The sequence below is a fragment of the Mustela erminea genome, chromosome 10 (assembly GCF_009829155.1).
Source record: "Mustela erminea isolate mMusErm1 chromosome 10, mMusErm1.Pri, whole genome shotgun sequence".
NCBI classification, from domain to species: Eukaryota; Metazoa; Chordata; class Mammalia; order Carnivora; family Mustelidae; genus Mustela; species Mustela erminea.
In genome coordinates this window covers 57,145,462-57,157,919 of record NC_045623.1, presented here as the reverse complement: position 1 = coordinate 57,157,919, position 12,458 = coordinate 57,145,462, and the positions used below count along the sequence as shown (strand labels likewise).

General features: G+C 47.8%; 1 protein-coding gene and 1 non-coding gene across 2 annotated transcripts in view; both read left to right on the top strand.

The window, feature by feature from the left end:
- The first annotated feature begins 3,514 nt into the window (after window positions 1–3,514).
- Window positions 3,515–3,620, top strand: LOC116568371. Its single transcript, XR_004276582.1, has one exon. It is a non-coding gene; the product is annotated as a U6 spliceosomal RNA (small nuclear RNA).
- Window positions 3,621–7,284: 3,664 nt separating this feature from the next.
- Window positions 7,285–12,458, top strand: part of CACHD1 (cache domain containing 1) — a 206,392-nt gene continuing 201,218 nt past the window's right edge. Inside the window, exon 1 of the mRNA XM_032303323.1 lies at window positions 7,285–8,157. Coding sequence (XP_032159214.1) covers window positions 7,912–8,157 — 246 coding nt within the window. The 5' untranslated portion in view covers window positions 7,285–7,911. The remainder of the gene's footprint in view (window positions 8,158–12,458) is intronic.

Here is a 12,458-nt window from a genome sequence, read left to right as displayed (position 1 = left end):
ACGTAGGGAAAGGTAGAACAGTGAGGGATTGTAGTCAGAGATCCAAGAGGCCTGTTTTGGCTGGGGGTGTAGGTGTGCACAGGGGGTGGGGGGAAGTGGGGAGGTATATCCAGGTCCAGATCATGCAAGTCCTTGTGTGCTAAGAATTTCCATTTCATTTCATCCTGAAGCTCATGCAGGATCATTGATAAACTAACGTTGGAGAAAGGAAATGATTTAACCAGATTAAAAGAAGACGTCAAGGATGACTTTTTCATTTCAACCTTGACATCCGTGGTTGTACATGTGTGATCCTCTCCCCTGAGGCCTGGAGCAGGAAGCAGGAAGCAGGTCTGCCCAGTCAGGGCTGTTAGCTAAGGGCAAGGATACCCAACTTTTAGACACTCCAGTGCCAGGCAGTGAATAATCCAAATGTGACCGTGGTGACACATTGAAGTAGTGGGTCCACCATAGTTTAGCTCTGGGACACTGAAGGTGAGAGTCTGGGGTCAACAGTGGTCTTACATGGACCAGGGGAAGAGTGACTGGTGGCAGGTGAAATGAGAGGTCTTCGAGCTTGTTTTCGAATTTGCTTCCATTGCAAGGTTGGAGTACAGTGCTAAGGGCTCTTCTGGGCATTTGAGAGGGGGATAAAATACAAATAGGTATGTTCTTTTCTTTCCCCTATTCCTGACCCCTGGGGCTATCAGGTGAAATTACAATGCTCAGTACACACATCCACTCTGGTAGGACTGCTAAAATTCTCCAGAATTTGGGAATACATGAGTACTAAAGGAGCTCTGATCTGAAAAGCGTCTGCCCTTTGTCAAACTCCTCACTTTCAGTCACTTGTTCTTACAGTTGCTGGTTCAGTGTCTGTCTTTGCCAGCAGGCTGTTAACTCGGAGGAGAATGGGTTGTGCCTGTCATATGCTTGCTCTCTAGCACGTATGAAAGTGCTGGTGTGAGTGAATGATAAAGATTTTACAAATCTGTATCTGGTTTGCCCCATTTACCACTGGTCAAAAAAAAAAACATCACCAGTGTGCCTGGGTAGCTCAGGCAGTTAAGAGTCTGCCTTGGGCTCAGGTCCTGATCCTAGGGTCCTGGGATCGAGCCCCTCATCAGGATCCCTGCTCAGTGGGGAGTCCGCTTCTCCTTCTGCTCCTCCCCACCCCCCGCTCCTATGCTCTCTCTCAAGTAAATAAATTCTTTAAAACAAAATCATCACTTTTATGGAGCTGGAAATAAAGCAAGTAAGCAAACATACATGATGTTAGACGGCGTAAGTACAATGGAGGTAAGGTATAGGGAATTCCTGGAAGGAGGGATATAGGGGTTATAGTCTTAAATGGAACGGTGAGGGAAGGCCTCCTCAACCCCGTTTGAATCCAGACTAGAAAAAGGTGATGTGGGGAGACAATTCCTTATGGATTTCTTGCATCTTTGCATGCATTGTCAGCAAGGTACTAAGTGCCATATTATTCTGCATTATATTTGCCGTGATATTTGTTTAGTGAACAGCTTTGTCAGGTAGAGATAGTGTCTCTCTTTGAAGTAAGGGGAAAATTTTCCTTCTGTCCAGTACATTAAAGATATCTCCTTCCAGGGCAAAGAGCAGTTTTTGTTTTGTTTTGTTTTGTTTGCATTTCATTATAAATAAGATTTGGGTTACCTGGGCTCAGGGTTCCTCTTCTCCAGTGCAATACTGAAGGTGTCATCTGGCCTTTTCCATTTTCCTTTTCCTTTTCCAGAGAGAATTGGGGCTTGGAGAACTGGCACAAACTCTCCCCTTCTGGCTACTGCTCTTGCTGAGTACTAAAGCCCTTTGTCTCTAGCCCCAGAGCCTCATGTCTTCTTGCCAGCTTCCTTGAGATTGGGGTAGGCTGACTTGTTGGCTTGCAAATGGGGTAAAGTCTCAGACTCTTCACAGTTTTTGACAGTGAAATGCAGATATCTGGAAAAAGAGCATTTAGGACACAGGGAACAGCAGGTGGAAAGGCCCCGAGTCACTTGCCATACGTGATATTTTCCCTCTTAAAATTCTCTAACTTCTCCAATAACTATAAAGTTCTTAAGGACAACCCATCTTACTCATCTTTGTATCCCTAGTAAAACTACTAGTACATAGCAAATTCTCAATAAGGTTTGTTGATATTAACAAGAACAAATAGTTGTCCCTCAGAAATCAGAATGTTTCTTTGGCAGGGACCTACTGGTACCAAGTATTATTTCCTTTCTTTTTTCTTATTTAGAGAAAGGCACATGATAGAGAGGCGGAAGAACTGAATTTGGAGTCAAGCTGGGTTTTCATTCCAGCTCTGCAGCTTACTAGCCTATAACCTTAGGCTACTTACTTAAACTTTCTGAGTCTCAGCTTCCCTGTGTGTGAAATCATAATAATAATCTTGTCTTCTCTGTCTTGATGCTGAAGCTGAAAAAGCATAGGGAACATACTAAGTGCTCAAGAAATATGTTGTGCCATATAGAGTGCCAAACCCAAGGTCAGGTTCTGAAGTTCATATCTATTACAATTATTCAGTCTTTGCTAGCTCCCCATCTGAAGGGGAAATGGGAAATCTGAGAATTTTTAAAATCACTTGGAAGAATATGAAAACTGAGGATGGTCTGCATTCTGAGATTCCGTCTAGACCATTAGCTATTTCCATTCATTTAGCAATAAAACACATTTGCTGAGATCTGAAGTCCTGTGGAAGTTAATGAGCAAGTGCTAGAATCTGCCCTTGGGGTTACCTCTCCTATTCTCTTGAGCTCCCTAGTTCACAGGTTCAGTGTAGTCTGCAGCCAATTATTGTTTTGAATGGAGGCCTGCCAGCAGCATTAGGTGGAGAATTTGTTGCAAAGTTGGGCTTTGTTTTCACTTTGGAGCATGCAAGGGGGAATTGTGGTGGCTTAGAAACTCCATACCACAGTTGCAGAAATCTTCAAGAGTTCCTCAAAGCAGTTTGACATGGAGTTTTTCTGTGTTGAGAATCTTAGCCAATGAGTACCATGAACTGGTCCATCATTGAAGTGGCTTGGTACCTTCCCAAATACGGAAGAGCAGCCAGTGTGATGAGGAATCTTGGGCTGTTCATTTTTGGTAGTCAGGGAACAAAATGGTTTGTGCTCCTTTTTGTACGCAGTGAATGATTCATAGATTTTCTTAAAAATCTTTCCCCTTGCGGTGCCTGGGTGGCTCAATCGGTTGAGTGTCAGACTCTTGGTTTTCCCCGGGGTCATGATCTCAGGGTTGTGGGATTAAGCCTGAGTCTGGCACTGGGCTCAGTGGGGGGTCTGCTTGAGATTCTCTCCCTCCATCTTCCCTTGCCCCTTCCCCACATGCGTGCACACACTCTCTCTATGTCTCCGTGTCAAATAAATAAATTTTTCTGGGGGAAAAAAATCTTTCCCCAATTCTTTGTTCCTACATTATTTGGGTTTGTGGCACTCTGTGGCAGTGAGGGTAGCCGACACCATCCCTGATAGGTGATTCTGCTGTATGTGGTTGTAGACCTTACTCTGAGAAACATTGTGTGCTCACTTGGGCAGTACGTATGCTACAAATGGAATGGTGCAGAGAAGATTAGCATGGCCCTGTGCAAGGAGAAACATTAAGATGGAGAAAACAGAGTTGCAAATGGACAATTACACGGTCATATGTTAAGTGCTGGAACTTCCGGGGAGGAAACAATCAATGAACAGGTGTTTTTGTCAAAAGCATGGAATACAGGAGCACGCTAATGAGAAGGTATAGCCCATCAGGCAAGTTTTGTGGTGATCTACAGTCCTAAGGACAGCTGTGGCCTACCTGCCCATCTTTTCATCATTTTTTTTTTTTTTAAATTCAAAGAGCTGCATAGTCAGTAGAGTCTTCACTGTATAGAATAAATGATGGAAGATGATTACTAGTCATAGTCTTCACTATATAGAATAGATGATTGAACTTGATCCTTAGAGTTACCTTAAAACAAAGGGGAAGGAAAAAGGAGTCTCTTATTAATAGAACACGTGGACTGGAATTAGAGCCAGAGAGTTAGTTCTAGGTCTTGGTGATATCTCTTATAAGGCAGGCGTTCTATATATTCCATTCTCTTTTCTTTCCAGTTGACTTTCTTCATTCATTTGTGATGTTTGCGCCTTCCTAGCTTCAGTGTGCAGGACTCATACCCACTGTTTATTGGGTGGTTCTATGTATTAAGTGCTATGTAGATACAGCTCTACATTTCCTACAATATGTACTATGGGACTCAAGGCTCCTATGACTCCTTATGTCCTTTTTGTTTCAACTACTACTTCTACCTGCTTTTCCTCTTAGTAGTTTGTAAATTTTTGAGAATAAAAATTCGTTTGACCCACCTAATGTTTTTGTCATACCATAGCATGTGATAGATTGGCTGCCTTCATGTCACAGTCCCACCCAGGTCCAATCAGTTACCACCACCGCCTAGACCCCCTCCCCACTCGAAGACAATCAACTAATGCTGAGCGGGGTCAATGGTGGGACAATTTCACTTATACGGGCTGGGGACATTAAGAATTAGTAGTTTATCAGTCAAAAAGCTTTTATTTGGCTATCACATACCAGGGTACATGTGTGAATATTCTGACACCAGACTAGTAGCTCAGAGTTTGCTATCTGGTGTTTAAAGACCCAGGTTTGCACATTGGTACCACCATCTAAAAGTTGTATTATCCTGGACAAATGACTTTCTCTGAGACGTTTCTCCATTGGCAACATAGAAGATATCACATGGCTCTTCCTGGGGATTGAGAATCTCTTGGGTGTAGATGCTGTGCGAAATGTTTGAGCTCCAGAATGACTGAGTTACCATCCTGGGGAGTTTTGTTTGCAGTCTAATAGCAAGCAGTTCAAAAGATTCTTTTGGTAGGGGGAGGGGGGAGGAGGTCCTGCATAGTGCAGGACCAGCCCTCCTCTACCAGTTTCACTTCAGTAAACTTGGGATGGAGCACAGGCTTTGCTGTTCAAGAGTTGCCTTAAGGCTGCAGGTGGTGGTGGACCTAATGAGAAACATTAGGATGGAGGAAAGACTTTCAAAGGGATAATCACAATGCTCCTTGTTAAATGCTGCAGAGTGGCTTCAGTAAGCCCAGAAGGACCAGAGCACAGAGAGCTTGTTTATTGTGTTAACTTTATTTCGTTGTGATGGGGCATCAGAAATGATTAGGTTACTGAGTGACAAGTTCAGATTTGACTTTTAGAAGGATGACTTTGGTTTCAGTGTGAAGAATAGAATGATGGGGGTAAGAGGGACTGCATGGAGACTGGGGAGGAGGCGGTGGTCCTAATGCAGGTCAGCTGTGACAGGAAGTGACAGAAGTGACTATTGGGATACAGCTATTGGGATACAGGTGGAGTGCCAGGATGGCCAGGAGACAGGCTCGGACCTGGGTGGGATAGGCAATCAGATGCAGATTTACGTGGAGAATGAGGGAAAGCAGTAATGAGTTTTAGGGTATAGCTATTAGAAAAACTAGTGAACAGTTGGAAAAATGGAAATCCAGCTCAAAGGGGAGATTAAGTTTTGTTTAGAAGTTTGTAAAAATCTGATGTCTGGATGATAACTGAAGATGCAAGTGTATAGGAGAGTTCTCAAAAAGAAACTTGGAGTGAAGAAAGGGGACATAGAATTAGAATTTCAAGAAATAGGACCCCAAGAAGTACCACTATACAAAGGATAGGCAAAGAAAGAGAAGCCATTTTGAAGGAGTTTCAAAAAACTAGCTTAGAGATGTGTGAGAAGTTTGGTGACGATAACCTTGAAGAATCCAGTACAAAAAACATTAATAATGCTAAGTGACATTGTTTTGTTTTTTTTTCTCCCGTTTATCACGTGGACTAAAATGGTTTGTTTCACTGCCTCCATGTGCAATAATATAACTAAAAACAACTGACAGGATCATTTCTCTGCCAAATGTCAATTCAATGCTGGGGATAGAACAGGTAAATATTTTTTTTTATCCTATCATTAAGTAAAGCTTGATTTTTACAGCACCTACTTTATGCTTGGTACTGAGCTAAGTGTGGATGATGGAGAGGTGGATTGGTCTCTGCCCTCACCAAGCTTACTTTAGTTCTAGCACGTGCAAGTTATGTCAAACAAACATCACAGATACTAAGTGATGGTGCGGCAAGAGTCTGACGTCCCTGTCTCAAGGGAGGATAGGGTGAAAAGTGTCTCAAAAAGAAAACAAACAGTCCTATAGGAGACCACACTGATTGGGAAATTCAGAATAGGTGGCCATTTAATACAATGTAATACAAAGAAGTACAACAGGTTTTACTATAAAGTGCAAAAGAGCACTAAATCCAGGTCCTAGTCCTACTACCACCCCAACTAGGTATCCCTAGGCATGTACCTTCACCTTCTGGGACATGGCTCTGTTCTCTAGGAACTTTGGAGCAGCAATCTCACTCTTGGAAGGATGAAGGGCGGTCTTAGCATACCCTTTCCCCACCCCAAGCAGCCACTTGTTCCATGTACTTCCAACAGGTGATTTGGAAGGCTCTCAGAGAGCCTGAGCCAGGAGTAAATAGGAAGGTTAACCTTGCCTCCCCATGCTCCGCAGATGTGTGGGGCCAGCTCCCGTTCGGGAGCTTTGGGGGTTTTGTTTTGTTTTTGATGGGATCAGATGGTTCATTTCAAAAGAGGGAAAGAACTATGTCATATTTAAGAGCAAGATCCTTGGAATCAGACGTGCTCAATTTCTGGATCTGCCTCTTGTCCCCTGGGTGACCTTCGGCAATTTATTCCACCTCTCTTAGCCTCGGTCTATTACCTAAAAACTTAGGATAAAGATACCTCATAGGGATGTGGTGGCATTAAAGGCTATTGTATACAACCCCCGGAGCACAGTGCCGGGCACACAGTAGCTGGTTAAATAAAAGAAACCTGTTGGTCCGTCGAGTGATTGTTACCAATGACACCGAAAAGAAGCAACGGACGCACAAACGGCGGTCCCCTCCTTCTCAAGCTCTGCCCGGCAGAAAGCCGGCGTCCCAGGACGTAAAGGGACATTGGAGGGAACGTGGAACGGGTGGGACCCCGGAGTCCGTCGCATTGGTGATGGCGGTGAGAGCTGGGGTGGGTCGCTGTCCCCGGCCACGAGAAGGTCCGAGGGACCCCACCCCCGGTAAGGCCGGTACCGGGGCAGCGAGCCGGCTCTCCGGCCCTCGGCGTCCGGGGGGCCGGTTCTAAGGCGGGAGCCAGGGCAAGAGAGGAGGGGCGACTGGGGGAATTTCCCCGCCTCTCTCGCTCCTTCCATAAATCACCGCCGCAGCGGCCGCGGCCGCGCCGGGAAGTGCACGGAGCCGGAGTGCAGCGTGGTGGCACCAGACGCCTCCCTTTCCCCCCACCGCTTGCTTGCTTGCTTTCTCTCAGTTTTTTTTTTTGTTTTTGTGTGTGCGCGCGTGTGTTTTAAGCCTCCCCTCTTCCTCCTTGCTCGGGTGCCTGCCCAGCCTCGCAGCTCGGGCGCCGCTCCTCCTCCGCCGGTGCTGCCGCCCGTCCTCGCCGCCTCCACCTCGCCGCGCCGGGACTCGGGGGAAGCGAAAGCTCGGCGGCTCGCCGCTCCCACTGTCAGCCCCGCGGCCCGCGCGCCGCCACCCTCCGAGACCCGAGCCGCGCCGCGCCGCGCCGCGGGGGCCGCGCCGGCGCCCGGGTCCCGGGGAGCGCTCGGGCGGCCGCTTCCTCTCCCGCCCGCCGCCAGAGCCCGGCGATGGTGGCCGCCCGCGCTCCCGCGCTGTAGCCGGGCGCCCCCTAAGTTTGGGAGCCGCCGCGGCGCGCGGAGGCGTCTGCAGCAGGGCAAGAAAGTTTTGCGGGGTGCGCCGAGCGGGCCCTGGGCGCACCTCCCGTTTCTCCCTCCCCGCTTCCCGGCGCCTTGAGCCCGTCAGCGGGGAGTGGGGGGAGGCAGCATGGCCCGCGAGCCCGAGGAGGAGGAGACGGCGGGGGCGGCTGCCCTGGCCCGTGGCTGCCGGGGCTCGTCCGGCCCGGCTGCGGCCCGGGCGCGGCGGCCGCCCCTCTGGCTGCTTTGCCTGGGCGCGTGCTGGCTGCTGGGCGCCGTGGCCGACGCCGACTTCTCCATCCTGGACGAGGCGCAAGTGCTGGCGAGCCAGATGCGGAGGCTGGCGGCCGAGGAACTGGGGGTCGTCACTATGCAGGTAAGTGGCCCTTTTTGCGCCCCCCGAACTTGCCAGGCATCTTGCCTTTTTCCTATACGGAGACCCCGGTCCCATTCTCCAGTACAGGTCCTACTGACCACGCACAGACCTCTCTGGTCTGTACGCAGCCCCTTTTCCGCCAGACGCCTCTGCTCAGACCTCCCCTCACCCCCCGACTGCATACCAACTCCTCTTTCAAGCACACAGGTACCTCTCCCTTTCTCCTCTGCAGAGGCTCCTGCCCTTTGCACCGAACCCACTCTACGCCGCCCCCCCCCCCCCGGTCCTTTATCTCAGCGAGGGTTCAGTGGTTCCTTCGAATCCTCTTCCCTAATTTGAACGTATTCCCCCCCCCCCCCCCCCCCCGCCCGGCTCAGGCGTTTTCACCCTCCTGACCCTGCAAACTCCCCTTCGTTCTTTGTGTACCCATTCCGGGGCAGCCCCGCCTGGCTCCAACGATTTTCCTCCCCTACCCCACGCCCTTGACCACCTCCCTGTGTCCCCCAGACCAAGGGGCATGGATGGGCGCCGGAAAGGAAGGAAGGCACCGCAGCGTGCGCAGCTGCTCCCGGGCCACCTGGGTCCCGGCGGAGAGCGGCCTCGGTAGTGGACTCTGAGGTCCCTTTCCCGGCTAGGGTGCATTGGGGGGAGGGGCTGGCCTGGTAGATTCGCGACTCCGGTTCGGTGTGAGGGACTTTTCTTACTGCTTTCCGCTGTTGCTTGCTGTTGTTTGCGCACTCTCCGCTGTATGATTTTTGTTGTGTGTGTGCTTTTGGGGAGGGGGGTGGAAAAAGGGAACGGTGAATGGTAAGGTTTCCATTTCTCTAGAATGTTTACCATGTTGGCCCTCCCCAGTGGAGGAAGGGGCTTACAGAAAGATTGTCCGTGGCTAAGAAGGAATCCTGAAGGTGATACTAGTAACAGTAGTAAAAATTGCTATACAGCAACCACCTGGAGATTCTACCCTGCCATTATTATTATTATTATTATTAGGCCAGAAAGGCCCAGTCGATTAGGAGAGGTTGAGGTGACCTTAAGAGTCTGAAACCTTTGCTATAACATTCTTCCGTTAAATAACCTTATTCCCTTATGCATTCTAACAACAATAATGGTGATAAATGTGGTCTTCGAAAGAGCGAAGTTTCCAGGAATGTGCTCTCGGAATAGGTTTCTGATTTCGATTCTACTGTGACCACCCTTCCACCTCCGACCGGGGGAGGTGTTTTGAGTCACTTTGGGATTCAGGTTTCCGATGCCTCCCCCCCCCCCCCCTTAAAGCCTTTCTCCCTATGATGCCTACCCCCTCATCCCTGAGTCTTCTCTCAGAATGATACAATTTTCCTAAAGCCACTCCTTTAGACCTTTTCCACAGTAGTGAAAGAGGTTGGGCTTTTTGTTTTGTTTTTAGGTGAGATTGAGGAGTGGATGGTTTGCTTGAAAGGTAATTCTGTATTTGCAGACACCCGGCCACAAAGTGCAATAGAGGCGGATTATTTTTCATTTGCATAACAATAGACAAGCCTTTAGGATACATCATTTAGTTGCCCTTTTCTGTGGAGGTTTTTCAGGTTCAGGTTCTGTTAGCCTTTTTCCACATGCGTTTTCTGATGGTTGTTGAGAGTTCTTAGGAGCAAAGTGACTTTTAGAGGAAATGGAACTAAAATGTTAGGAAGGAACTAAGATACCCCCCTCCTCCCAGTGGTGAATGTTTCAATTCAGAGCCCAAGCAGTTATGTTTTTGCATAGTGACACCTTTTTAAATAAAGGACGCCTAATGTGTTTGAGTTTCAGACTGTTTGTAAGATTAGGAGGCATTTGTTACCTTCACCCCATCGCTAGGGCTGGACCAGGGGTTGTAAGCCCCCCCTAGCCCCTTCCCTATATAAACTGAGGACTTGGCTTTTTCTAAGATGGTGACAGCAGTTTTACTGTTTCTCACCCGATCCTTGACAAAAGGTGAAATTGGATCCCAACACATTGTCATTCAGGTAGGGATCCAAAGCAAATGTACTTTTAAAAGGCTTCCCTGTTGAAAAGGAGACACTTTGGAAGAAAAGCTCTGATCTGTGGGGGGTTGGTACCCAAATGGCCCTGTATCTCCTCCCTACTGGCCTCTTTCTAGCACCTTTGCAACCTCATTGTGGAAACTGGCCTCCCGGGGACAGGGTTTTGTCTGGCAAAATGTGAAGTGGCTTCTCTCCTTTTTTGAAAGGAGAAGCACATACTGTATTTAAATTCCTCTCCTTGAGCTGTACATTGATCTGCCACTTGCCTCCATCTGGGAAAATTGGGGAAAGAGTCTCTTTTTAATTTTGTTAGACTGCCAGCTTTTGCGGGGAGGAATACTTGTAAAATGAAATCTAAGGCGGGTTAGATTTTTTTGGCCCTTAGAACAAAGATTTGGAGCCTCACATTTTCCTCTGTAAACCTCTGGGATTTGTTCAATGGGTCTGAAATTACGTGGGTTTAGGTATTTAAAGTGCAGATTATAGAGTCCTCCCTTGTGGAATGTTGGATTTTATAGCCGTAAAGCTATTCTGTCCTTCAGAGGTAGGGTAGCCTCTTGTGGGTGTTAAGGGCGGGCAGGGTCAGACTTCCATATGTAGATGGAGGGGGTGGGGAAAAGATGGGCAGATATGAGGGGTTCTGGGGAGAGCTTAGGTCTCTTTGCAAGGAAGAAAAATATTCCCGCTCAGTTAAGGATCATTTGACCTTGGCATTTGGAGCACAGTGCAGACCTTTGAGGAGAGCACCTCATTGATGAGAAACTTTCGGCAGGTCAGTTTACACGTAAAAAGCCTATTTTCAGACTTCTAAATCCCTTCTGCTGCAGAAATTCTGCAAAGACCATTTTTTAATTTTGAGAAATTGCGAAGCAGCCCTCAAATGGGGCCTGTTGCAGCATTTCCAATGGCAACACACACTGCTCATGGGAGGTAGCAAGCAGTAATTTTTCAAAAACAAAAATCAGGCCTTCTTTCAGTGCCGTAGTTTCCCGTGGCATAGCTGTTGTGCTTGCTGATAGACAGCCCTTCAAACCGTCCCCTCTACCTTAAAGATTTTCTTGGAAAGGTTTTCTTGTGAAGTCTGCTGACTCTTGGGTTGGGTGTTTTTTGTTTGTTTTTGCCATTCATTTTTGGTAATGGACAAAATAAAGATCTTTTTTATTAACATATAATGTATTGTTTGCTTTGGGGGTACAGGTCTGTGAATCATAAGTCTTACACAATTCACAGCACTCACCATAGCACATACCCTCCCCAGTGTCCATTACCCAGCCATCCTATCCCTCCCCCACAATTCCCCAGCAACCCTCAGTTTTTTTCCTGAGGTTAAGAGTCTCTCATGGTTTGTATCCCTCCCTGGTCCCATCTTGTTTCATTTTTCCCTCCCTTCCCCCCATGACCCTCTGCTCTGCCTCTCAAATTCCTCATATCAGTGAGATCATGTAATAATTGTCTTTCTCTGATTGACTAAAATACAAAATATTTTAAAGGATTTGCACACCAACTAATTTTGCCAGTGCTCTGGGAAAGCTGCTACTGAATAATACCCCCCCCACCCCCCGCCCAGACCAGGCAGCAGACATCCTACATCATCAGCAAAAGTCAAAAACCTAATCATCATCTCCTCAGGTGTCTAGTGGAGTGAAGCCATCAACAGTGAGATGTGGGGAGCAGAGTGGCTATAGCAAGGCAGATGGGTTTCTGCCTGTTTGCTCCTGCAACAAGTTTTTATCAAGCAGCATCTTGGAGTGGAAAGGACTTGACATTGACCATTTGGAGGCCTGGGTTCAGCTCTGCCACTTAGAAGTTGGGTGATCTTTATCTGCAAGACTGGGGATGATGGTTCCTCCTAGAGATTGGCTCTGTGAACTTAATGGAAATAGTACACATGAAGGCATTTGCTCACATGAAGCTGGGGCTGGGAAGTGTTGGCGAATGCGGTGGTTCTTAAATGGAGAACTATTAATTGAAAGCTTACTGTGCACAGAACCCTGTGCTAGGTGTTGAAGGGATTTACAGGGAGGTATTTGGCATAGCCCCTGGAGGAGTTTGTAATCCAGAGGAGGAGGGAAGATTGCTCAGGGAAAATGGTTAAATAATAATGTCCGCTTGTGAGAAGGCCTATCTGGCTCTGGCAGCCATTTCACCAGGCACTTATAAGGCCCATTTAACATTATATGACAATACAGGCTTCTTAACAGCAAGGGCCTGGCACCTGGCCAGTGTGCCTGCCTTGATTGTAGCTCTAACACAGCTCTGCTGGGCTGGGCATAGTCACTGTGAACTTGACAGACA